At 39.4% G+C, this 26,296-nt stretch overlaps 2 protein-coding genes across 3 annotated transcripts in view; both read right to left on the bottom strand.

Annotated features, from left to right (window-relative positions):
• NECAB3 (N-terminal EF-hand calcium binding protein 3) overlaps positions 1-8,282 on the bottom strand; it is a 46,129-nt gene extending 37,847 nt beyond the window's left edge. Inside the window, exons 1-3 of the mRNA XM_072403680.1 lie at positions 7,679-8,282; positions 2,825-2,849; positions 1,142-1,250 (exon numbers count right to left, since the gene is read on the bottom strand). Coding sequence (XP_072259781.1) covers positions 1,142-1,250; positions 2,825-2,849; positions 7,679-7,798 — 254 coding nt within the window. The 5' untranslated portion in view covers positions 7,799-8,282. The remainder of the gene's footprint in view (positions 1-1,141; positions 1,251-2,824; positions 2,850-7,678) is intronic.
• An 8,205-nt stretch (positions 8,283-16,487) lies between these two features.
• E2F1 (E2F transcription factor 1) overlaps positions 16,488-26,296 on the bottom strand; it is a 19,740-nt gene continuing 9,931 nt past the window's right edge. Inside the window, exons 2-7 of one of the 2 annotated variants that reach the window (XM_072403683.1) lie at positions 25,222-25,312; positions 23,985-24,204; positions 22,874-23,028; positions 21,107-21,219; positions 20,371-20,566; positions 16,488-19,329 (exon numbers count right to left, since the gene is read on the bottom strand). In XM_072403683.1, coding sequence (XP_072259784.1) covers positions 19,106-19,329; positions 20,371-20,566; positions 21,107-21,219; positions 22,874-23,028; positions 23,985-24,204; positions 25,222-25,312 — 999 coding nt within the window. In that variant the 3' untranslated portion in view covers positions 16,488-19,105. Of the gene's footprint in view, positions 19,330-20,370; positions 20,576-21,106; positions 21,220-22,873; positions 23,029-23,984; positions 24,205-25,221; positions 25,313-26,296 lie in introns of both variants that reach the window. The other variant, XM_072403682.1, reaches the window with a different exon arrangement.

The raw sequence follows: 26,296 nt of genomic DNA on the forward strand, positions 1-26,296 counted from the left end.
GCTTACACATGGTTTAGTAATATGCAAGTACTAACTGTTTAAGAAGCCAATGATCAAGCACAATTGCTGTCACATCCTACCTTATGCATGCTCTTAAAAAGGAGAGGAAGTAAGTATGAGCAATTCAGTAGGTCTGTATTGAAGTGATTCTATCGTACCTCCCATAGTCTAATGATAGGTACACACAATATACAATCATTATAACGGATTGCTGCAAATCATTCCTTACAAGCATTCAATGCACCATCCACTTATTCATTAAATGATCCAAATTACAATAGATTATTCCATTGTATCTAATTCAAATATTGATAATAACATTGATCATTTTAATAGGATGGGTCACATGAATTGTAAATTCAATTATAGAATGGATTTTTTATTGATTTATGATCCAACATCTTTATCTAATCCACCATCTAACTGGTTAAGTTCACCATTACAATTATTTTTCCCATCACACCTTATTGAAATATTGATCATAACACAAACAATTATTTCTATTTTAATACGATGGTCAACAAATCCATAAAAAACACCTTGCCCAATCCATATTCTGCCTAAATTTTGGTAGGATAAAAATTATTTTTTTTATTGATTAATATTCAAATGGGTTGGTCTATAACTTATTTTTAATCAAATTTATATTTAGATTCCTTAATACAGGAAAACTAATAAAAAATATATTCACCATTACACAAAACTTGCCCAGTTAGTTTTCAGATGACATTCTGCCCAAATATTGATCAATATTGATAAATATAATTATGAATATATTTTGATTGTGAAGTCTAGATCTTTTCCTTACAAGTAAATGGCTCACATTGGCTGTAGACCTATAATGATGGCAGCAGGATTTTGGAATGACCCCATGTAGTCTGTGTTGGGTTTATAGAAAATAGCAAAATCAATTTAAATTTATCATTTCTGCAACTGTCAGGCATGTCACAGATCTCATATCAGCACCCACAAGATCTGTTCATCCCCAAAGTGACCGCCAAACATTTGAGACAAATATCAATGTAGATATGGTATGGAAATAGTCACAGGACATCCCCTATACTGGCCTTATATTAGCTTTATTATAGACAAATGTCCACAGTCCTATACCGTATGTCCTTTCTTTGTACGCCATACATACTTGGATTGCTGACTGTCTATGCGAATGAACATTTTTCGCAGCTCCTCTTGATTAAGAACGCCATCAGAAAAATATGTCTGGAATTCTTCAAATGACAATTTGCCATCATCTGGAAGAAAGACAGATATATGGTAGAAGTATATACATGTATCTCTTAAATCAAGGACAGATCACACACTACAAATATATAGGCGGTAATGGGTGATATTTCAACATTGAATATGAAGTAATTTATGTTTATCCTTTGTATAAATGATTTGTTATTAACATGCAATGTACTTCTGAACTTACTAAATGTGACCATTCCAGGAAGAGTCAGTACAGCCCCCTCCTTTCCTAAATTTCATAGCCCCCTCCCTTGAAATATCTTATTACTCTCAGTGATTCTCTCAGTTATTCATCTCCTCCACTGCTCCTATATCCCTATATAATTTTATGTAGCTTTAGGGAGAAGAGCAAAGGAGGATGCTATGGAGAAGCCATTCTCAACCAGAGTGCAGTGGAGCCCTAGGGTTCCTCCAGAGATTTCCCGGGGTTCCTTGACCTTTAGCTGCCTGACCCCTTACCCATTTGATGCTGCATGCCTAATTGTAGGGACAACCCCACTTTTCCACATTGTTGAAGGACACCAATGACTCTTTTAGCTGTTTGTTAGGGTGGCGTTCTGACCATCATCACGAAAGAGCATTTTTCCCACTAATATCCAATATTTCCATTATTTCAAGGGTTCCATTGGGGTAAAAGGGTTGAGAAAGGTCATCAACAGTGTCATTTGAGTCTACAGGTGCTACTGACATTGCTTTTGAATTTAATGGCCAGTGGAGTATATTTGCAAATCATGGCAACAGCCTCCTATTATGGAAGCAGTGAAGTTCCCCTTTAAAGTGGATCTAAACTTGAAAATCAAAAAGTCATTAATAAGTAATGGTAATTGATAAAAGAGATATACCCGGTACTCTCGGAAGTCTGCTGTGGAGTCAGTGGCAAAGATGGCACCTTACTGGTCCTAGACCTGTCATGGGTATAGTAAAGCTACACACAAGTCTGTGCAATAATCGAAAAATTATGGCTGATTATGGCAGAAGCTCAACACTCCAGTTTAGTTTTGCTTTAGGAGGTGAATGAATAGTACAGATACATTTTTATATCAGCAAGAAATCCAGTTAGTAAGGACAATATAGATGTTACAGTTCTAATTTTTACAATTCACCTGCCGTATGACATTCAAATTGTTGATTTTGCCTTTTCCAAGTAAATGTTTCCTTGCGTATTAAGAATTATACCAAGATTCAGCTAGCAAGCAAAGGTTTAATGTCAGTGAATGCTGCACGGATATCTCTGCAGGGGGTAGTATGAGTGGCAGAATTTTATTCTTTTATCTAGGAATGTGCCTGAGTACTGGGCTCTTGCTGCGTTTGTTTGCAGAGCCATCTGTGCTGCCTGTCATCCAAAATATCCCTTATGAAGACTGCCAGAGCCATTCACGTATCCTTACTATGATTCTTCAGTTTTTCATGGCTGTCTTACTCGGAATCATTCTTTATGTCTCTTTGATACCATGCTTCCATTTTTTATGCAGACAGGCAGTAATAGTTTAATATTATGGCGTGTCTTCTGCCTGACTACAATGCCTGGCACCAATGGCACTGGGGACCAGACTGACAACACAAATCCGACACTTACCATTCTTGTCTGCCCTCCGGAATATCTGTAACAAAAAAAAGTTATTTTATTCTTCCAGACACAATGGTAACCTTTAGTTCAATACAAAAATTCCCATGATTCTGAGCTGCGCTGGGTATTTCAGGAATAATCTTTAATGTGAAACATGGAGGGAGACATGGATGGAAATATCTGTGCCCCAGCTGGTATACTGGTTTGAGTACTTAGTAAATCACTGACACCAAAACAAGCATAAAGATCGCAGTATAAAGTCAGGTGTACTTTTCTGCATACTTGTTAAGGGCTAGCAAGTCAAAGTATTAAAGCGTAAACAGGAGGATAAGCATACCAGCCAAGCAACTTGCATTTGCAGAATGAGAAACAACCAATACAGTCTTTAGGTTTCCTTTATTGTTAAAATGTTAAAGACAAACAAAAATTAGCTCTGCAATCATTAAAAGATCCCTGCAATGATCCCTAAAATTGTCCCTGCAATGTTTTTTTTTTGCAGTCCCTGTGAAGAAGAACTCTAGGACTAGAGACTAGGACAGAAAAGTATACAAAATAGTTTCAGTGCTCATAGGAGTGTACAATGGCCATTTCATCAGATTCCTCAAACTGAACAAAGTTGGGGGTCTTCTGTACTGTTTTCACCAGAGACAAGCATGACCTTTTGTCTAAGATGAGAAGAATCTGGAGTGTGATTAAATCTCAGGAACAGATGGACAGAAATACAAATGATATGGCATATAGAAAAGATGTCTTATGTATGTTATATCTGTTTAGCTGTCTACCGAGAGTTCAGCTTCACATGTCCTTAGAATCTTTGAGTCTATGTATATGTATCTATAAGTACGAGGTGGTAGGTGCTATTAGAGCCCTGGCTTACTTTTTCTTTAATCCCTTTACAGGGACCTTTCACTGCTGGAGACAATCATTATCTATTGTCCTAAAAGCTAGTGTCCGTACAGGTGTCCCATGAAATCATAGTCAGTGGGCTACCACCTACCATCCCCATTCATCCCCCATGGGCCGCCACCAACAAGATGCTGCAAAGAGCTGAGTCCTGTTGGTGGAACCAGTAGGCTTGGAACTGGAACCAGTGCACCACAGGCATCTCTATACTAAGGTAGTATAAGAATATATATAAGAAGTAACTGCACTACAACTTCTGTGCATACAAACCCCTTAGAAATAGGATGAAATTCGTAGAATGTCAACGTTCTCATGAAAATCTTAATTGCTTGGCTATTATATGGAATCTCTGGTATCATACTGATTCATTTGTTTGCTGTAGCCATTATAAGAGGAACTCCATCATGACCTCCAGTTTGAAGAACTCGCTGGTGGCCTCCCCAGGGGTCATTACAAGACAGTTCTATCCTTGCAGGTATCTGAGGGATTCATTCTATTATTTGCGACATTGTCTATCTCTGCTGTGAATTTTTGCTGAGTGGACAGTGGCTGCGGCCCAAAAATATTGCATTAGGAAGCTGAGAAGCTGAATAACGATTTTATCAAATATCTGGAAGCCAAGACAACACCATTAGTTCTTTCAGGTAAACAGCAATGGTTTTTGGTTTAGCAGTGTTGACAATACATGACAGCTCGTCCTGAGGGGGGTTTGGATTGTGCCCCCTATTTAAAGGGGGAACTGCAATGCCAGTTTTGGTAAGATTTTTGAGCCGATTTTTTATCTTTTGCTTTGTACAAGCATTCTATGCTTTACAAAGATTTAAAGCCATCACCAGACATAGTAATACACCCCAACCATCCCTTCCTCCAATCCCCCTCCACCCCTTCACCATTTTGTACAGCCTAACTCCAACAAAAAAAATGCCCCTGCAGTGGAGCTACCTCTAAAATGGAGGGGATGAATGCTCTTTTTCTGATGGGGGAAAGTATTCTTTTAAAATACCTTCTAACTTCATTACCACAGGCTACTACTCTGGGCATTTGGTCCCCTGCAGTTTTTCATCTAAGGTGCTCTGTGCTGTGGTCCAGGCACTGATATTATCCCCAGCAATACTTCCTCACCTTCACCTTCACAAAATTCAGATTTAGCTACTGAGCTCTGTAAACAACAGGCTTTTTTCAACAGCCAATAGGTAGATAAACGAAAACATGCAAAAAGGAGACTAATAGCTCCCCCTACTGGCTACAAAATAAGAATGCAAAACATGATTATTTAGTATGTCATGAAGACATGAAGAGCTGATTGAAAGAAAGCGGGCAAGGCTGGCACTACTTCTATGTGTCATGTATAGTTTCTATAAGATGGTGGCAGCTTCTACCAAGCCTCTTTGGATTGCCTGTGGAGCCCAGGCCATTCACAGGTGTACATTGAACAGTACATAGGAGAAGGAAGATGAATGGTAAGCACAGGATCCCAAGACAGGTCAGACAGAGAAGAGAAGGGAAGAGAAGACAGCTGGAATGATGACTACATTGAAAGGGGCTCATTTGTTGCCCCTAGTGGCAATGGCACTCTAGGTCATAGCCTAAGTGTCCTTGTGTGGAATCTGGCTCTGATTGATGTTTGTGTTCTGATTTGAAAGAAAAATTAAAGTAACAAAACATATGTATTAAAGTTAAACAAAACTCATGTACTATGCAATGTTTCTGCACAGCTTGGACCTGCATGTAAAATAAGTGTCAATGGCAATGTCAATCATCAGACAAATGACAGAAGGAAACGGGTGACAGAATATGACAATATAATAGTGAAAATAAAAATAATCCTTATCACTGCTGGACTTCTTGCTGGTAAAAATTGAACCTAATTAATCAATATCATATTCAGACCTGTAACATCTTCCTGCATACTCCATGGCCAGAGGATTGTATCGCTGCCTTGGGTCACCCGGGACCCCTTTGGATGGTGCAATGATTTACATGCCAGCAATACCCCATCTGCTTGCATTATAAGGCATGTGAGTATTGTTTAGCAGATTCCCATTTACCCAAATTCCACAGTGCAGATGACAGCTGTAATGCTGCCACTGACCTGCTTTGTATTTGATGTCTCTGGACACAACATGTACTATTACAATGCAGCTAAAGCAAGTGTAACCTTTTGCATTGGAACTGCACTGCGTTTAATTTTAAAAAAAATGGTATTTGCAACAAAACCTTGATGTGTATGTGTGCAGATTTGTCAAAGGCTCTCTGTTTTCCTCCCACAATTCTAGTGGCTTCTCGATAAATTGGACTCAAATTAAGTGTGGGAGTTTGTATGACTGTGCAAGAGATTGCAGATTGTATGTAATATATACAGCATTTTCCCCAGAATTTTTTTAAGTTTGGTGGGAATAAGCTGTTGGCAGATGGTGGCCCCTGTATTGTGACCAAACCCGGCTGTTTTTGGGTGGTTACTGAAAAGTGCTGGATGGTGCGCCCAGCTAAAAGGGGCTGGGGAGAACATTGATATAAAATATCTCTATATATATATTGAATGGTGATACTGCTTACATCCAGAGCTGATGTCTGTAGATTTTGAATGAACCCTGACCCTTGTTTTATTGCAATGCTACAGGCACAATGCAGCTTTCAAGGTTCCTTTCATCCTTATGGTAGATATACCCTGTCTAGTGTTATGCAATAGATTAGACATTTGATTTGATAAAAACATTAACTCAAACTAAAATTTATTAAAACTACAACCATTTTTATTCAATGTTGACAGTAAAATTGGCCAAACATTGACTAGGAAAGAGCCTTCTTTTAAGCTTCAGACAATTGCCAATTGCATTGTTTTGTATTATGCTGGGCAGCTGCAGCTTTTTGTATCAATTGATACAAAACTAGCAGTAATGGCTTTCTGGTCAGTTTTCTGCTAAGATGTGTTAGATATTTAATAGTAAAATGTTTAATATTCCTCAACCATTTAGCCGATCAAGAATACATCTAATAATGTTTGCTAGAGATGCAAAAAAATCTCAAAACTCATTTTCAAGTCAGTACAAATTTCATGCTTTTTGCCTACAAGTTACATTTTCTGAATCTCGTTAAGCATCCTTAGTGTATGCATAGCATTAGAACACACTCTGCAAGCCTACAGCAGATGCTTACAGACAATGCAGAGGTGTGCACGGTGCTATCAGCAGCAATGGGGCTGATTTACAGGGCTGTTCACATAGCAAAGTAATTGACCCCCTTGCAAGAGATAGAAAATGACTTGAAGTGTTGTTGACTTTAACCCTTCGAACACTTGCATGAAAAATCCTGTTTTTTTAAGATTTGCTTGCACATGATTGGGTATTCCTTCCCAAGTTAAATTTTACTGCATTCTTGCAAGAGGATAGTTCACCTTGGCAAGTGAACAACCTAAATTCCTTTAGTAAAGCAGCTCTCTTTAGTTTTAAGTTGACTCCTCTGGGTGGAAATGTAACTGGACCTTTACAGGGTCAGTTTAAACAGAACTGATCCTTCAGTATTTGGTAAATACTAGTAATAGAGAACTGAACTATTCAGAAGTGATCTGGTGATCCTTTTGGTGAGATTTCTCTATGGGTTTTTGGGTCTGCCTATTCTGTTGGGTTCTCACTGTTCCTGTTGGATTTTATTTACCTTTATGGAGAATGTAACAGGAGAACATGGGCGGTAACATGCAACAATTCCATAACGGGTTCAGAAATTCTAGCAGGGAGATTTTATTGGTGGAGTATATAGGAGATTTAAGAACCCAGGGATCAACTTAGTCTGTCTTTTGGGTGGAATTACCCTTAAATTTGCCCAACAAACAGGATAAAATTGACATATTTGAGCTTCCATACTTAGATTTCATTGAAGGGTGCTTAAATATAACCCCCATCCTCTCTATAGACACACACATTGTAACCCATTGATCATCGCTAATAGGAAATCGACACTCACATCTCGGAATATTGACAAATCCTGCTTGACCATCTCTGGTGCCTCAGTCAAGGGTTGGTCCTTGTTGAGATGTTTGGCAGACAACAGGCACATGGTAATCAGCTCAGTGCAAGACATCATGATGTAGCTGCTGATAAAGTGATTTTGCAGGCAATTAAGAAAAGTGGGGTGAGGATGCAGAGTTGGGGCACCAGGAATGAGAGTGGTACCCAGCAATCCACTGATGAATGTTGGTGCAGCTTACACCATTCAAGGAGATCTGCACAAGGCATTCAGTATAAACTTCTTTTCATGAAATATAAAAGCAGGATGGATCATCCAAGCAAGGCAAAAGTCCAGTAGATGCAATCGGTTGTTCTGCAGTCCTAAAAGTAGTTCCAGTATCCAAGATACAATTGTGTTCATGCAATGCAGAGAAGGGATGCTGTCTCCAGGCTACGGCTCAGGGATGTGACACGGCAAGGCAATTGTAATTAGCCTGCCGATGATCCTTCTGGTGACAGAATATCAGTTGTGTGCGATGACAATGGGCAGCATTCAGTTTAAGCCCCTTTCCGCCTTCACACTGCAGTGCTACATGATGGGACAAGGGATGCTACAGCTCAGTTAGAGATTCTTCCCTACTAATCCTAGCTCTTCCTCCTGCTTCTGATTGGCTGGCCTTCATCCTCCTTTGTATCCTTCTATATTAAAAAACCTTGCAATTATCCCTAAGAAGAAAGGTAAAGCAATGATGCACATGTGAAACAATAAAAAGAAAATTTCTGGTGAGTCAAATATTACCTCTGCATAAAATGTATAATATTTTTTTACATAGGGACTACACGTTAGGTATGAACAATTTTTTTAGGGGTGCATTTATACAAGAGGCGATCCCTAAGCAGTAAAGATGCGCTGTTGATATTTTCCCATTCATTAAAAGTGGCAATTGATTGTCCTTTTTTTAAATGGTCACCAGTTAATTATTAGACTGGTAATTACTATTGTTTACTGTTGGTTTTTAATATGACTTCAGCATTTAGCCACTTTACTCATTGGCCGATAGTGTTCTCCATTTTAAATGGAGCCAAATGTCATAGGTCACCATAGAGTTTTTTTCTAACCACCTCCCGATGGGCACCACTTTGCAAATGAATGGGTTACATATGTCACTTTTTAAAAATAGAGATTAAATAATGTGTATGGAGTTTTTAATTGTTACCTTAGGGTAATGACGACATGGTGATCACCATCGTACAAAATCAGACCATACTTTTATAAAACAGGCATTGTATAAGTGATAATTATATTTTAAAAATGGAAAAAAGTGGTGATCTGTTATCTGATTGCCATTTATTGAAAAATGTGCCCCATAGATTTCCATGGCAAACCTAAGCAGCAGGATAATATCACTTAGAAGGCCACTCAATTGTTGTGGTTCAAAGAAGAATAAAATATAAGATAGATATATGGTTCATACAAAAGATCTTTCTTAAGGAGACCGTGTCCCCCATATAAATACAAATGGCATTGGTGAAAGCTTGGTGGTCTTCCACCCCTACAATTAACCACGCCAATCATAAAAAGTCCTGGTATTTGGGTAATGAGAAGAAGACGGTCCAATCTGACTTCATGAAGAGGTTGCAGTGGGTCTGGTTCCCTTTGGTTGGACAAATCCATGCAGGATGGCCTTGATTGCGCTTTGTCCTCGTGCTTCATGTGTTTTGGACCACTTGTAGCTCTGGTCCCTGGGATCTGACCATGTCACCTTCCCTTCTTTTTACCTGGCCAGCCCCCTCTCCTTGCTCTCCTTCCCTTCTTTTTCCTATTTTGGACCTATTTTCTTGTTATTTGTTTTTTTTTCTCAGTAATGCTATGTCTTAAGTTAAGTACATGACCCAAGTCAATAAGCGTAGTTAGCCATTGGATATAATTGAACAGTAATTCTGTCACGGTACTGCAGGGCAGTGTCACCAGCTCAGTTGGTAGAGACGTGCACAGGGCGCAGGGTCTAAGCAGCAGCCTGGTCTTCACCAGAGCCTCTAGAGGTGAGGATGTTGCGCTGCGGGCAACTGCCAGGTGGCAGCCCCTGTGCATGCCGAGGCAGGTGACTGCTGACAGGCAGAAACGAAAGTGGTACCAGGGCGAGGCGCAGAGAGTAGTCAGGCAAGCCAGAGGTCAGGGCAGGCAGTGATCAGGAGTAGTCAGGGTCAAGCCGAGGTCGGTACACAAAGAATCAGGAGCAAGAGAATAAACAAACAGGAACCTAAGAGCAGAGCCAAAGGAACTCCTTGTTCAGGCAACTTCCTGTTGCCCTTCACTTATTTTTAAGGGCAGGGCCCTTGAGTGATGAGTGGAGCCATATGACCTGCTGCATCCTATCCTACCACCAGAGGGGGTCCAGGAGACTAGAGGTTGGTGTTGTTCACATCTCCACCAGCAGGGGGAGCGCATCTTCCAAACACTCTAGTCCTCTGTGGTAGTGGAGCAGCTGACTGGGAGTCACATGACCTGGACCAGGAAGTGAGCTGCAGGGATGATGCCTTAGCAGAGCTGGTGCTGGCAGCGGAGGAGTGTAAGGTGGGTGACACTGAATCACAGATCTGAGACACAGATCTGAGTCACAGATCCCCTGGACCTGCAGGCATCTGTGACAAATTCTTGATGCTAATGCACTTTTGTAATGCTATACACAACAAGCTTTCACTATTGCTTTTGGATGTTCTGGCTCTAGTTCACATTTATTTTGCACTTTTCTATACTTAGTTTATTTGCGCTTTTCCAGAGTACTCACATTTGCCTTTATTATTAACGGTTGTGTTGTTGATATTATTTTGTTATGCCTATCTTTTTACAATAGAAATGATTGAAAAGAAACAATCCAAATGGCAGGTCCCCAATGTTAGAGGGGTTGTGTTATGTTACACCACTTTGGTGTCTTCTACCTTCCATCACTTCTCTATTAAGCTTTCTAACAAATACAATCGTTAGTGATCATTTCAGGTAAAAAGATAGCATTAGCATAGCTGACATCTTTTAGAAATCCACTATATGTGATTGTTAAATGACCTTCGGATAACAACTACCATTGGTAACTATTGTGGAGGACACAGCTGGGCGCCCTTTTCCATAGAACATAACAATGCCTTACTCTTCTATGGTGCAAATGATCATTATACTTTCCTTTGGCTATAATTGGGCACCTTTATAGAGTTTCAGATGTTTAGGCATTCAATACTTCTCAGGAATTCAGATGTACTGTAGTTTCTTCCTCCAACTCTACATAACTATATGACTCTAAAGGACCACCATCAGAAATGTATTGGCCCCATATTAGGTGAACTGCCTGGGCCCCTTTACCCTGTGTTTTAAAGGTCAGACATTACAAGAGTTATAGGACTAGTACATAAGTACCCCTTGTTTCCCCTGATGACAGCCCTGCAACTCAACAATGGAGCCACAAGACATGGCAGGGGACACATGTATGCAATGCTCTTAAATATGCTGAATGCTAAACAGTCTAATGAGTTGCATTGTTGCAATGCAAAAAAAAATGAAAGACAGGTCCCACGGAGGTAAATATACAACCAGGCTGTTTGGATTTCTATAGGGAACTGACATCATTTCTAACATTAGCCACACACACTGTGATTGTACAATCTTTGTATTATTCGTGTAATGTTAGGGTCTGACAATACAATCCATTTGCTTTGTCTCAATTAGACATTCCTTGCTCTATGGTTTTGTTGGTAGATGTAAATACCATTGCAGAATGGGATTGTAACATATATATCAGCTGCCTGTAGGTTGCAGCATAATTCACAATACTGAGATTGTGAATTATGTGAATTCTAGCTATGCTCCTTTCACCAATGGAAGATTTCCCAAAATTTTTTATTCCAGTGACAAATGTAAAATTTGGGATTTCCCATCACAGTGGTCACTAAGAATTCACAAAAAACAATTGGTTTGAACCCTTTTTCTACTCTTTACAAAACTAAAGAATATTACCTTTAGATTCATTTAAAACCAATCATATTAGAAATAATATATTTGAGTTGCTGCTAATGGATTTTTATATAGCAGCTCAGTTCAGAGTTCCTTTTTAACCAAAGCGAGGCAGCAGTGGTTCAGCTTCTTGACATGACTGTAAATGGTTGACTCGTAGCGCTGCATGGAGAGCTTATCACAGCAATGCCAAATGGAATTGATTCGTCATGACAGGAAATTTCATAGCTTAAACCAGAAGAGAGAACAGCTTGTGCTATCTGATCAGAGGGCAACGCGTCTCATCTCTGCAATTTTTCATTTACAAGATACCGATATGAGTCAAGCAGAAGAAAATGCTGAGAGTAATCCGAAGGAGCCAGCGGGGGCCGGATCTATCTTCTCACATAAATAACCATCTGATTCCAGATTTCCATGAGATCTGACGCATCGTCCACCTCACCGCAATTCGTAATTAACTGATCTGATTTCACAAGGTTTTCTGTGTGGTTTTTAACATAATGCAAATCTATCTAAAGCTGCTGACAATTAACATGTTATTTGTCATTTCAGAATTAATTTTTAGTCTTTGAATTATTACCTTGAGATGACTCCCAAAGAGTCCTTGTTCAGGCACTTCCTGATAAAGGGTGACAACGTTTTGTCAAACTGCCATATGCGGGTGTGGCTGAGGCCGTAAGCATGTCCTGAAGCTCATTGTGCTGGCATATACCCCCGTTGTCACCATCTGAATGACCATGTGGAGCAATCCCATACAGGTGCCATTGGAGAGGGTGAATGTAGACAGGGAGTAGCTGCAAAAAGAAGAGCAAGCAGCATTGCAATGTAAAAAACACTTTTTAATCTCCGCTTTTAAAAAACCTGTTTACTATTTTAACTTCATATTTTTTCCTTGGCCTAAGGCAGGAATGTACTGGGGCCTACAAATGTACAGCATTCCAGTTCCTTACATCCATTCCATTCTATTGGGTCATGGAGAAAGTGGGGGCCCTGGGTAATTGCCCAGTTTGCCTACTCTAAAGCTAGCTCTGGTGCAAGGTATCCTAGCATAGAGTTGGCCACTTTGTTTAATGTAGTGAATTGATTTGAAAGTGGTGTATACACCCCAATTAATTCCATTCCAGTTGCACATGCTTTTGAAAATTGTCAAAAAGTCCATGTATTATTTCCACCAACAGCCCTTATAAAGCAAAATGATGGTATAATGTATCAGTAACGTGTTAGCTGGGCAATCCAACCGTAGGTATCTGAAACCAATGTTTTGTTCTTAGTAGGCACGACCTGCTGCAGGGAAAATGTTGGATTCTTTAAGCTGTTTTAGAGTAGAGCCTCATAACTGACGTGGGTATGGAAACCAAATGATGGTGATATGAGACTGGATACGCCAACAAAGGTAACCAAAACTTAAAATCAAATGCATGGTCCATGTAACCCTATTTAGTATTATTACACAGTATTTATATAGCGCCATCATATCACGCAGCGCTGTACAAAGTCCATAGTCATGTCACTAGTTGTCCCTCAAAGGAGTTCACAATCTAATATCTCTACCATAGTCATACGTCTTTATTACAGTCTAAGGTCAATATTAGGGGGAAGCCAATTAGCCTAACTGCATGTTTTTTGGGATTCAAGAGGAAACCCACAGAGACATGGGAAGAACAGGCAAACTCCATGCAGATAGTACCCTGGCTGAGATTCGAACCTGGGACCCAGTGCTGCAAAGGCCAGAGTACTAACCACTGAGCCAGTGTGCTGGAAAGAATAGTGCTGACATATTTCTAAAATGACAGGCCTCCCTATGGACAAAAGGATGAATTCTAAAGGAATATTTCCTCCTATAAAATTAGTGTGGAGAGCAAAATCAAGTTCAAGGTAATGCAGAGGGCTTGCTCTGAATTCAACCTCTAAAAGGAAATCACTGGATCAATATCGTCACCCTTGACCTAAATGCAATCTACAAGGGGCCAATATGAAGAATAGGCAAATAATTGCGATTGGTGTTTCCACACGATCCAAATTTTTGCATTTTGAGTTTGTAGATTTTTCATAAAGCATTCATGGATATGAAAAAATGTCTGATATTACAGGCCCCAACCCTCTTCCACATCAAATCAAAGCTCCCTTATGAGGAGAAAAGGTTGGGGCTGAAGGTAATAGAATCAAGGTTTCCAAGAAACTCTCTAATAAAATGGAAACCTTTCATTATAGGCTCAATACAGCAGATGATCTTCATGCTTTTTTTTTTTTTTTCCATTTTTCCATTCCATCTTGTATCACTGTATGGTATCTCACTGAGAATCTTATTCTGACTAGATTACATTGACTAGACCAATGAACTACCGGTAAGTAGGATTGGGGAGGGGAATCTGCAATTCTGAACTATTGCGTATTTGTGTTCTAAACATGTATGATCACATCTCATTCAGTTTCTTTGATAAATTCTGTACTTATTTATTTACCTTTTTGACATATTTTAAAGTAATTCTGGAACCTAATAAGACACATGATGATGACTTAAACAGACTGGTAAAGGTTGTTCTTATCTCAGGATACCATCTCCTGCAGGGTGGAAAAATTGGGCCAATTATTTGGGGTTCTGTAATTGTAAAAAGAATAAGAACCCCTGGAATGAAGGGTAGTTTTGAATCCATGACAATACAACAAATTAGGTAATTTTATAATGTGCTATCCAATTTTTATATGTTTTGAGATATAAGAAGCCGGCATGTGGTTCATCCCAACAGTGCCCACCAAACGTAGGAATACATTGACCGTATAGAGCTTTGTTTTAACCTAAAATATTCTTTCCTTCCTTTGAAATACCAAAAGAACATTTTACTGAAGATTTCTTTGATTAGAAGAAAACCCATCAACCATTCAGTGTGACCTCAAATACTATGTACAGACAAAGAGACACCAGTAAAAACCAAGTGACTGGCGTCTCATGTGTACATTACTAAAACTCAAGTCTCAATCAGTATTAAAGACTGGCAAATGCTAGGGAACAACATGAATAGAACTTTTAAAACTGTGCTTCCCTCTACTGATTACAGCTCAGCATTACACTGATCTGCTACGCCATATGTAGGACAAGAAATGCTTGAAAATAATTTACCTGGAGTTTGTTATAAGTATACACAAGAAAGAGAACTCTTTGACCTTTGTCTGTTTGCACTTTTGCAGTGTAATTCCAACATTAACACAATAAAATATGCATGGACACCTCTGCACAGGTCCATTGTGATCATTGTCGGCTCACAATCTAAAGTGGTTACCGTAGTCATATGTCATTATCACGGGGAGAACCTGCAAACTTCAAGAAAAGAATTCACAACAACACTGATGTAATATATTTAGTGATGTCACTCTGGGGCAGAAAATGTGAAGAAAAAAATGAAAAGAAAAAAAAAGTTCTAGGAGACAGATTGGGTTGAGGCTTGTACTTAAATGATGAACACAAAAAAAGGCTTTTTGTATTCCATATCTATGTTCAGTTCATATTTTAGAATATGTCAATGACTGCTTCTTCTTGCAGCATTACTAAGCATTTCACAACCAATCTATAGCCAAGTTACCTAAAATAACTTCTGCACACTCCAATGGCTGGGCTTACATTTTCCAGTTGTTTCCTTTGAAGATTGTGCCAGAGGAAAATATAGCACTGCACAACTTCCTTGGCACATTCAATTAATTGCACCCATTGTTTTTCCTCTCCAAGCAGGAACCCAACCATTGTATAGCAGCAACCCTCTAATTTTCCAATCAGGCTTGAAAAGGAATTTAAATCTAAAAATAAACTGGGTTTAATTACTTTACAAATTCGACTTTAATGCAAATCTGGCTTTTTAAAGTCACACATTGGGATTTGGTTACCTTCTAGCTAAAAAAACAAATACTTTTGTTTCAATTTTTATTTTTGATGAATTGCAGAGAAAATGGGTCTGATTTAAAAAGCTTTAATAATTCCGGCCCAATGAAAGACAAGTGGTCAGAAGAACAAATATTTTTCCATATATTTAATTCCTGGTTTAGCATCTCCTGCATGCAAGGGTTTTAGGTTTATGTCAAGGCCAGTAAACATTCCTCCACTTTGGAAAGAAGAGGTGTGGGTAAACCTTCATGCCCCATGTTTAAAACCAAGCCAACATTTTTTCTGTCTGGTGCAGCAGTGGATAAAGGAATACCTAAGAAAAGATGGTACAACCTTACCTTTCCAAGCTTGTGGGAGACAGGTACTCCGGAGTATGTGGGGTATGGTTATCCACAGTAACATTCCTAATTCCACCAAAGATCCAAAAATATGGTTAGTCACAAAGGCCAAATGAAACAGGACCAGGGCAGGACTTACAGCATTATAATTCCTGTCTGTCTGTGAGATCCTTTAATGATAAATCATCCTCCACCAGCAACTGTAGTCTTGTTTAGGTAAGAAACAGGAGGGTCTACTTCAACTAGTGCAGAATATTTCTACAAGCAGTACACACACAACTGAGACATGTGAATATTAGATAGGCCAATAATAAATATGCATGAAGGTGGGCAGCTAGTGCTGCTGTGTTTCACATGTCTCTCAGGAACTGCTAAATGTAGAAGGATTTTTGTGGTTTTCCAGGGAGAAATGGGTGTATAGTGATGGCAACACTACCCCTCTCAACTCAAGAACCTATTTCGATCAGGTTAAATTTTTGTGCACCATCCCTAAAAAAGGGACTTTAGTACATAAAGAATTGAGAACATCTTAGTAGTCGACCGTAGGCTACCACCGATTAAACCTAGTTAGTTATACATCTCTTCATATATTCATAAGTGGACTCCAAAGCAGAAAGAAAAATGTTTATTGGCCCAAAAAAAAAAACAGAATTACAAAAAATTTTGTCTTTTAAGTGGAAAGGAGTAAGTGCCATTCTACAATCCCGAGGGGGGACGGAGGGTGGAAATATGCATTAACATGTCTCACCCATTTGAGTGAAGAGAACTGTATGTACAGAGTTGTCAGCAGGTTATGTACAGCAGAAACAATATTGACAGGAAATTCCACACATCACAACAAGGACTGTATACAGCTTAAAACAAAACTGTCAATGCCTTGTGTAAAATATTAAAAAAACAAAAAATAATTAAATAAATTATAAACACAACATACATTAAAACGCCTGATACTGCAATTTTAAAGAAAAGACAAGTACCCCAGAAAGGAAGGTCAGTCTTTATGGACATCCATAAACAAGTGAACCTACAGGTCAGGGGTTAGAACTGTATGTTCTATGGATGGTAAGGAGGGGGGGAAACCTCACAGAGTCCATCCAGCTCTTAAAATTCAGTCTTGGTAGAAACCAGTGTATTGGTACAAGCACAATGTAGAAGTTGCTTTCTTATGCCTGGGACTTGAAGTTTAGGATAATGAAGAGAAACATTTAATGATCACACCCCAATATGCTGCACCTGCTACAGAGAACTCAGGGATTGAGCTTGACCAATTTCAGCCAAGAGCAAAAACAGCAGTAGTGGTTGAAGCAAACTTGCAGATTTCATCACTAGAAATCCAAATGAAAATATTCACTGGTTTATTCTAGACCATTATTTTTTACACAGGACTGATTTTCCAGGGTTGGTTGGTATCAGCCTTTAAATTTATTATTGGACCCACCCAAACAAGTCAAGGTCACTAATGCTTTACATAAGTGCTATCAATCTACTGAACCCAACAAGAGGTTAAAGAAGACCTCTAGAAAGTTTAATGCTGCAGAGGGATTTTTGGGGGAAAGGAAGGTGGGATGATAGGTAAAGAAGGCACGGTCATCATGCCCATTAAGTCCCATAAAAGCTCTCCTTCCCCACTCCATTTATTTTCATAATGTCATTCCCTTTTAACTTTAAGCCCAACCCCTGTGCAAAAGTTGTGTCAGAGCTTCTGCTAAATTGATGTCAACTCCTCCTTGCATGAGTGTTTGAGGTTTTAAGTGCTGCAGCATGTGAAGAGGTCATAGCACCAAGTATTTCCTGAGGATTTCAATGTGGCAGTGTAGGGGAATGTAAATGGGTTATGGAAAGTGGGCAAGCTTTCAATTGGAGAATGAGCAGAGTGTCAGAGTCTCTTTAAAAAGGTCCCTATTACAAACCTATAGCTATAAAGTATGTATGATAGAGTGAGATGTTACTGTAGTTTGAAAATATTGTGACTAAGCTGAAAAGCTACTTAATCATCTCCAACACATTCCAGACAGTAGCACACTGCTAAGCCCCAGCCTCAGTCCTGGAGCTGGCAGGGCTCAGAGAAGATCTGTATTTTTATTTCAAGTTTGTTTGAGGCTGCCCCAGGTCCTGCCAAGTCCTTAGTTAACATTAAGGCTGTGCAAAGAGAGGAGCAAATCCATACTGTCAGAGAGACTTTAAAGTCTGTTTTCAGTACCATGGGGTGGGGTGGAAGTAAAGCGGACATTTGCTGGAAAACAAAAGGTCCTCTTGGTTTTGGCAGAACTTGTACCAACCACAAACAGCTTTAAACCCATCCACACAAAATAAAAATAACACCCTGGACCCACTGCACCAAGCTTTTCAAGGCTCAAACGCACACATGCAATGAGATAGAGTGCAAGCCTATGAAATTTCATAGGACTCATAGAAAAACTCTACTCGACTGGATGCACTGTGACTTCACCAAATTTGGCCTGAAGCAGCAGATGATAAGGCCAAAGTATTTTTCCCCCTTTTGCCACAGAGGATGGTTGTGGTGGGGGCTGTAAGTCACAAAAAAGTCAGGCTTATAGGAGTACTTTACCATGAGACACTTATTTTAATTAGGACTGGGTTCCTTTAAGAGTACATTAAGTTAAATTTATATTCTTGAAATTGTTTTAAAAGTTATCCTAAAGGCTGCAGTATGAGCTCCTGTTATTGAAGGGCAAAAAAAAGTGGAACCATTTGGCAGAAACCATAATCTGAACAGTAGCAAGGTTAGAAAGATCAATTGCAAAACCAAAAAATTGGTTGGGCTTGTGTTCTAGTTTAAAGTGCTTTGACATTTTTTCTTTCTACAGGCTACCATATCGATACACTTCCCTGTGCGATAGGAAACCTGAATAGACTGTGATGGTGCAGACAATTTCAGTACAAACACTGTAGAGCACAGGCGTTATAATCATAATGAATAACAGGAACAGGCAAGATAAAACAATCTACAAAAGAAGAAGAACATAGAAGTAAATGAGAACTCCCCCTGCAGCATTAAATATTTTGGAGCCCTTCTAAACATTGTAATTCCCTTGTGGTCATTGAATACTAGGAGCTTAAATTCACAACATACAAACATATACAAATAAAACATATAAACAACTTTTTGGTTAAGTCCACTTAATAAAGTGAAAAAGCAAACATTCCTCAATGTGCCATCCCTGTAAGATTAAGACGCTAAGGAAAAAAATCCAGCAAACAGGAATTTCACAAATCGAGAGATGCCAGGTCACTAAAATCGCAGTCATAGAGTTCGCCGACGCCTTCACAATTCTCAAGGCCAAACCGATACTCGTTAGACAGGGCTGGGGACAGATTGATGAACTCATCCCCAAGAAAATCTGGTAAGGAGGCAGAAGCCATGGGCGACATATGGAGCTCTTCTCCAGCGTAGCTCAAGGGTAGGTCTGTGTCCGGTGACAGTAAGGACTCTGGAAGGCAAAGTGTTATAGTTAATAGATGAAACCATCTAAAGTTCCCAAACTTCACTGTTCTTTGCTTTATGAAAGGAATAATTTAAAAACCACAAACGCCATGGCTTATTGCAGCTTTGTCACATTCTGAATATATTAAGGGCATTTTCTTTTTTTTTTTTTCAATGAAAGTAGTTTAAGTACCTAAACATGAGTCGCTGGTAATCTACTGTATAACCTATACTACAGAGCCCCAGGGAAAAAGGATAGACGCAGCATGCTGGTAGGAGAGAGCAGAATAGCAGAGAAGAGGTTATTTGTGTGCTATGTCACAGCATAGAGACCTGTGGACAAAAATGCAACTGTGACAGGATAGAATCAGGTCCTCCCTTGTATGACAAAGCTGTGTAAAAAAGCTCGGCACTGAATAAACACATTCTTGGCAGGTAAAACATTTCTGAAACATGTATTTTTTATGTTATTTATATGCCGGTTTGGAGTCATTAAAGATTTTGATGCATAACCACATCAATAACAATAGCCTCAGCTTCTTGGAACAGTTTTAGGCTTCTTCTTTTTGGCTGTACTATAACAAATAGGAGGTAAACCTCCAAGGCAGATCTGCTCTTAACATTTCCATTGAACAACACATCTGCTAATTCAGAATTCTGATAAATTTAGAGTTAGAACCATGCTTGTTAATGATGCCCTGATGCAGCAATGTAGCTTCTGTGACTACTTGCCAGCAGAACAACATCCTTCACAGACCTCCGCAGGGCATATAGAATAGAGATATTTGCCAATGATCACTGGAGTTGTTTTTACTGCAAAGGGCAACTGTGCTTATCTATGAAAGCAGTAGAAAGATGTATCCCCTATACCAAGTGCCAAGGGATTCTACATGGTGGGAAGAATGATTTAAAAAGGTACTTGTTCAAGCTTTATAAGGCAGGTGGCGTATCTTATTTTTAATACACTGGAGGCAAATTTGTTTTTTCTATCCCACCTTACAGGCTGTCCTGCAAAAAACTTAAATTCTCTCAATTTTGCACTTCTCACCTTGTCCACAAGTAAGTAGCTCCAGGCCGATGTCCTGTTCAGGTAACAACCCTGGAGATTCACTGGAGTCCTGAGTGGCAGGCATCTCTGTGGAATGGGAAGTTTTTGCTGGGCTTTTGACAGGACTACAGACCCCAGAGGAATCATCAGGGCAGAGGAAAACATCAATAGGTCCTTGGGTGCTTTTCAGAGATATCTGTAAAGCCTCAAAAAAGGAAGAGGAACAGGGAGGAAGGCATAAGGAGTACAAAGAGAGAAGAAGAAAAAGGGGGAGAAAAAAAAACCCACCTACACCCCTGGAGAAGCTGAAGTGTGATTTGTCTAATTAAAACCTAAATTAATTTATTAGGCTAGCACATCACATAGTAACTTGTTTGATTTGCCAACAAGGAGTCTTTCGCTGGATGTTACATTTCAACTGCTCCCTAATCCAATTATTTCCTCTCCAGGTGACTGGCTGGCCCTGAGAAAGTCAACATGCACACAAAAAAAACAAAAAAACAAAAAAACAAAAAACAACCAAACAAAAAAAACCTCAGACAGCGTCTGTCTTTCTCACGCTAAAACTGAAGCTACACCAAATATTCACACACATCTCTGGTGTACACCACCACCACCACGGAAACACACGTTCTTGAAATGAGATCTGAAAACTTGAACAATTCTTTGCGTTCAGACACCAATCATCCACTTACTCTTCCTGGGGTTAATGCAAAAAAAGTTGACTAGTCCATACCTTTGATGGATCAGAGACCTGCATATTGGTGTCTGTAGGGGCTCTGATAACCATCAACATTTGTTCTGATGGGTCTGCAACACTGCGGAGGTCCTGGCATGTGACATATCCCCATGTACAAATGGTCAAGGACACAAATAACTAAACATTTCTTGGCACTCAATACAGATTTATTATGGGCAACACTGATATGCGAGACAAATCCGAAATGTAGGACTACGTACACACATGGAATAATTGTGGAAGTCGTGAAAGGTGCTTTCTAATGACAACCGACTGCCCAATGCTTGAAGGAGTGCAGTACATACAGCACCGTTCTGCTCTATGGAGAGGGGTGGGGGGAGAACGACGGAGCGGCTATGCTCTCTCCCTTTAACTGTCATTACAATCTTTCCTGTCTGTGGATCCGCCAGGACAGTCGTTCAGACAACAAGCGCTGAACACACACCAGATTCTCATTTGATATTAGCCCTGAGGCGATTGTGGGACAAGAATTATCTGACGTGTGTATAAAGCCTAAGCAGTGGACATCCTTCCATCTAAGGCTACAGGACTTTAACCCTTAATTGCCTTTCATTGCAGGAAACCAATGAAAGAAAAAAATGTTGCTGACAACTGTGGGCTACTATGCTTTGCACATTAAATGTGTACCCTTTCTATTGAGCTATAGTTGTGATCACAAATATGTTGCACTTTAAAGTACAACAGGTAGGGGCCTTCTCCACATATGCATATTCACTGCCTACACAACTGTCAATTTCCTTTTGCCCATTTAGCAGCAGGGCCTTTTGCAGACAATGTCTTGCAATGAACCACAATACCGAATAAACAAGTTGTATTCTGCTGCAGTGCAATGAGCTGCAAATGGCACTATAATACATGTATGCTGCTTTGGGAATGTGCTCCTTCTGGCTTGTTCACCTACTGGGAATGGAAGTGATCAGCTATCAGAGGTAGTAAGGCAAGTATTCCTTCACTCTCAATCATGTTAGATTAATGAGCTACTGAACCTTGCTGGGAAAAGGTTACCCCTATACCAATATTTTACTGCTGACTGATGGGGTTTGCTGTATATCATTTAGAAGACTGCCCTTAGCTTCCTTTTACAGAGAAGATTGCCCTTAGCTTGCTTTTACAGATAACAAAACAGAAAGCGAAAGGAAAATTAACTAACGGAAAGAAAAGTTTTATAATGCTTCTGCACTTCATTGAACGACCATGCTTAGGCCCAGCTAGCTCTGGCTGCAAGTGCTTACAAAAGAGGCACCACGGGCTAATTTCATGTCCGTATCTGTTCAGATAACAATAGCCATGACAAATTTAGACTGCAAGGAAAAAGAAAAATGACCACCCTTACACTATAATACATTTTGTAAGACTACACTAAATGTGACTACATTTTAAAATGTATCTATATGCCGCCCCCCCAACATCTTCTGTAAAGCTTCACAAAGTTCATATCCCCTCAATAGTCCACAAGCTAACATCCCCAAGGAATTCCAGAGGTGAGCAATATAAACTACCACAATGTTTTTGGGGTGCAAACCTCCTGTTTATGTGTGCTTCCTCCGGATATGGTTCCTGGAGAAAAGACAAACGGGGGAGATTTTCACCCGAGACCCTAGTGCTGCTCGAGTGTTAGCCACCTTGAGCAAAAGAAAAGAAACACATAAAGATGGCTATTTTATTCTAACACAGCATGAAGCAAATCCACAAGGTTTGATGATACAATTTCAATCAAGACCAAGTTGCAATCACAAAAAGGATATTCTTGGCATTCAGACGACTCCATGAACAGTTTCATCTGGGTGTTGCACAAATTAATGATGTTGTCTAAACGCTTCTCCACAGACGTAAGCTCCTGACAGTCATTAGCCAAATTCTGGTACATACTGTTAGATTCTACTTGAGAATGGTTGCCCCTACGAAAGGAAAACAAGAGAAGAGACAACAAAATAAGAACTACTGATGCGGCCGTTTCCCATGCAGTGGTATATTGTAAGAAACCTTTATGTACAAAGATGCATATGGAAGTCTCCCAATATTACATGTATAGAAATAAGCATGCAATGCAGCAAAACGGTGAACCAGGTAAATGTCACCAACCCAGAACTATGCATGCAGCTTGCGGTCCAATTTCACTAGCTGCTTGCTTTTTTTTTTATTATTATTATTATTAACACAAAGGAGAATGTCAGTCCTAGAGATTTTTTTCCCATGAAAACGTGGCTATGGTAACTTCAGCTTTCATATCAAGTTTCCCTTTTTTATATATTTATTAGAGTATAAAATGCTTAATTATATTATTCCATCCCACTGTTAAGGGAATTTTCTATTCCACATAAACACGAAGTATCAATAACGTCTTCAATCTCCTCTTACACAGTCCTCATGGGAGGATTTTGCCTCCTTTTTTTTTGACAGACAATATTTCTGTACTATAAACTATGCTTTTCAGAACTAATCAGGTTGAATGTACAACAGAAAAGAAGCCAGCACTTTAGCATAACAAAATATTACTGAAATTCCACAAAGTTTAGGGGCCATGGGTGGCACTTTATTAAGACACATGAAATAGAACACAACCTGCCCAGAAATGTTTATTGACATTCTATAACATCAGTCCAGGTGCCATTTGCTGGTTACATTACTGTTGGGTTTTTGCACTGCCAACCTTTTGGATATAATGTCAAATGCAAAGTTTTGTTCAGCAGATTGGTGAAAACCAAAAACCAAATATATGATGCTGTTGAGAGTATCTAAATCATAAGCTAAGGGCTGACAACCCACCGACCTACAAGTAATACTACTTATAGTATATGACCTTAAAGGTTTGTTACATTAAAGTGTCCATAAAATGGATAACCGGATGACTTACAGCCACTGAATGTGGTTCTTAGATTTTTTTGTAATTAAATTGATCCCTTCGAGGACATTGGTGATATCATAAATCCTTCTTTTTTGAACGTTCAGCACTTGGGCAGCCCAGTTTAAATCTACAACACCATCTGCTGACTGGCTAAGCAGATCCAGGAATCTTTTGGTCGTGAGATGCAAAGATGTCTCATATCGAGAGCGCTCTCCTGGGGATTTTCCTCCTAAATGGTGGAAGAACAAGAAACAAGCTTTAGAAAGAGGCAGTACAGAACAAACATTCTTGTAAACTCACAAGGGAAGTGTAAACTAAGCATTGACCTGAGCAACCAATCACAACCTCTGCCCTAAATAGAGCACAATAGTTATAGATGTGAGGCAAAGGTTCACATACTAGAAGTGCACATCACTTTTATTCCTCTCTATTTAATTAGTTTGCCAGCTTTTTTTGTGTGGAAATCACTATAAATCTGGTGGGAATCTGAGAATGCAGAGTATCCCAAAACCCAGTGAGATTATGTTCCAGTACAGGGCAGGTGAGCACTGTGAAAGATCTGGGATCCCAATCATTCCCATGACCTGCTGAAAAGATAAAAAAAAAAAAAAAAACACGTATCTTCCAACTTGACTTTATGTTATTACTACCATCATACATCCAATTTTATATGACAAAGGGAGGCCTAATGCAGCAAGCTGGAGTTCACGTTTTAGTGCAAAGCTCGCCTTAATGTCTGTGCTCGTCAATAGTTGCAGTGCAAAAAAAAAAAAAAACCTGATAAACCAGAACGAACCTAGATATCTGTTCTTGTGTGTCACCATACTTTGTACTGATTCTATGGAGGAGCACCCTTAGAGGGATGTAGTTTTGCAAGTCACAAAATATTGCTTGCAGGGTTTTAAATGCATTGTTCCACATTTTCAAAATATCCCACTCAAGGGACTTGTTACAGAATGACAGGGCAGCAGGTATAGGACCATGTTCTATTTTACAATGAGATCTTTCTGGGTTTCTTTACATTGCAAAATATTGGGCAATAAAGGCAGTATTGTGAAGCCTTCAAAATAGACTTTTCACTAGGATTAATCTTTTATAATTCTCGACCACCTAACTGATAATAAGGCAAGGACAACATTAGTCCTAAGCACCACTTATTTTCCACCCTCCTCAACCTTTGATTTCAGGAAATGCTTGCCAGTCTCAAATCAGAACAATGATTTCTAGTTAATAATGTATTTCAAACCTTTTCCAGCATTTTTAGTCTTCCCAAGAGGTGTCTGCGGAACCACTGGGATATGTTGGGGTCTGGCTTCCAAATCTAATTTGCGTTTAACCTGCAGAAAGAAAAACGAAAATATCAATGGCTGCAAAAACAAAGCAAAGCAATCTATGCATGCTATACAAAGAAAAGTATATGTTTTATTGGCCAAAAGGTATTCTGGATTCCAGCAGTGTCATACTTGTTATTCATCAAAACTATTTCATAAAATCTTTAATGAAATAAAGACACTACAAATCATACAGATGTGTTTAGAAGAGATTACTTTTCTGTGTCACTCAGGCCTTTAGAGGGAACCTTGCACAAAATGTTTTCACCAGTGTCTTATGGATAACATTTTTTATATGTGACGTGTTCTCACTGGATGAGTGACGTGTAGAAAGGAAAGGACAGAGAATAAATTAGATTTGCAGTACAATCAGGTAGCAGAGATTAACTTAGGATCTATTCACATTATGCCTGTGGTTTGAACACACATGCAAGCAGTCAGAGCCAAGGTAATTTACTATGAACAGGCTTGCAGTGTACTCAGCATGAGAAACATTTCTGCACCATATAATGCCAAGGCAGACCAATACCGAGCACTGAGGGTTCACATGCTGCTTTACTGCCCTTTCACCTAATGTAAGTTTGAGACAGCAGATTCACCAAAAACAAACACCCCTGCGGCCAACATCCTATGGGAAACCTATCAGGTATTGATGTATTTACTCTCCCCAGAAATTGTTTTAGGCTGGGTGGGAAGAACTTGTAGGTGGGTGTCACCCCTGTATTGTGACCCAACTTTTCAGTAAGCACCCAAAAACAGCCGGGGTGGTTACTGAAAAGTGCTAGTAGTGCATCGGCTAAAAGGGGCTGGGGAGAACACTATAAAGAGTGTAACCACCTGCAACATAGACATATCCAACCTCTCCATTCTCGACATGACCACATTCTCAATAGACACATAAGAAATTTTGTGGAACGTCACCAAACAATGGGGCTTTTTAGGCCAGCCTTTACCAAAGTTAGCCAATTAGACAACACATTTTTAAAACAC

Source organism: Pyxicephalus adspersus, chromosome 3 (genome assembly GCF_032062135.1).
Source record: "Pyxicephalus adspersus chromosome 3, UCB_Pads_2.0, whole genome shotgun sequence".
Taxonomy (NCBI): domain Eukaryota; kingdom Metazoa; phylum Chordata; class Amphibia; order Anura; family Pyxicephalidae; genus Pyxicephalus; species Pyxicephalus adspersus.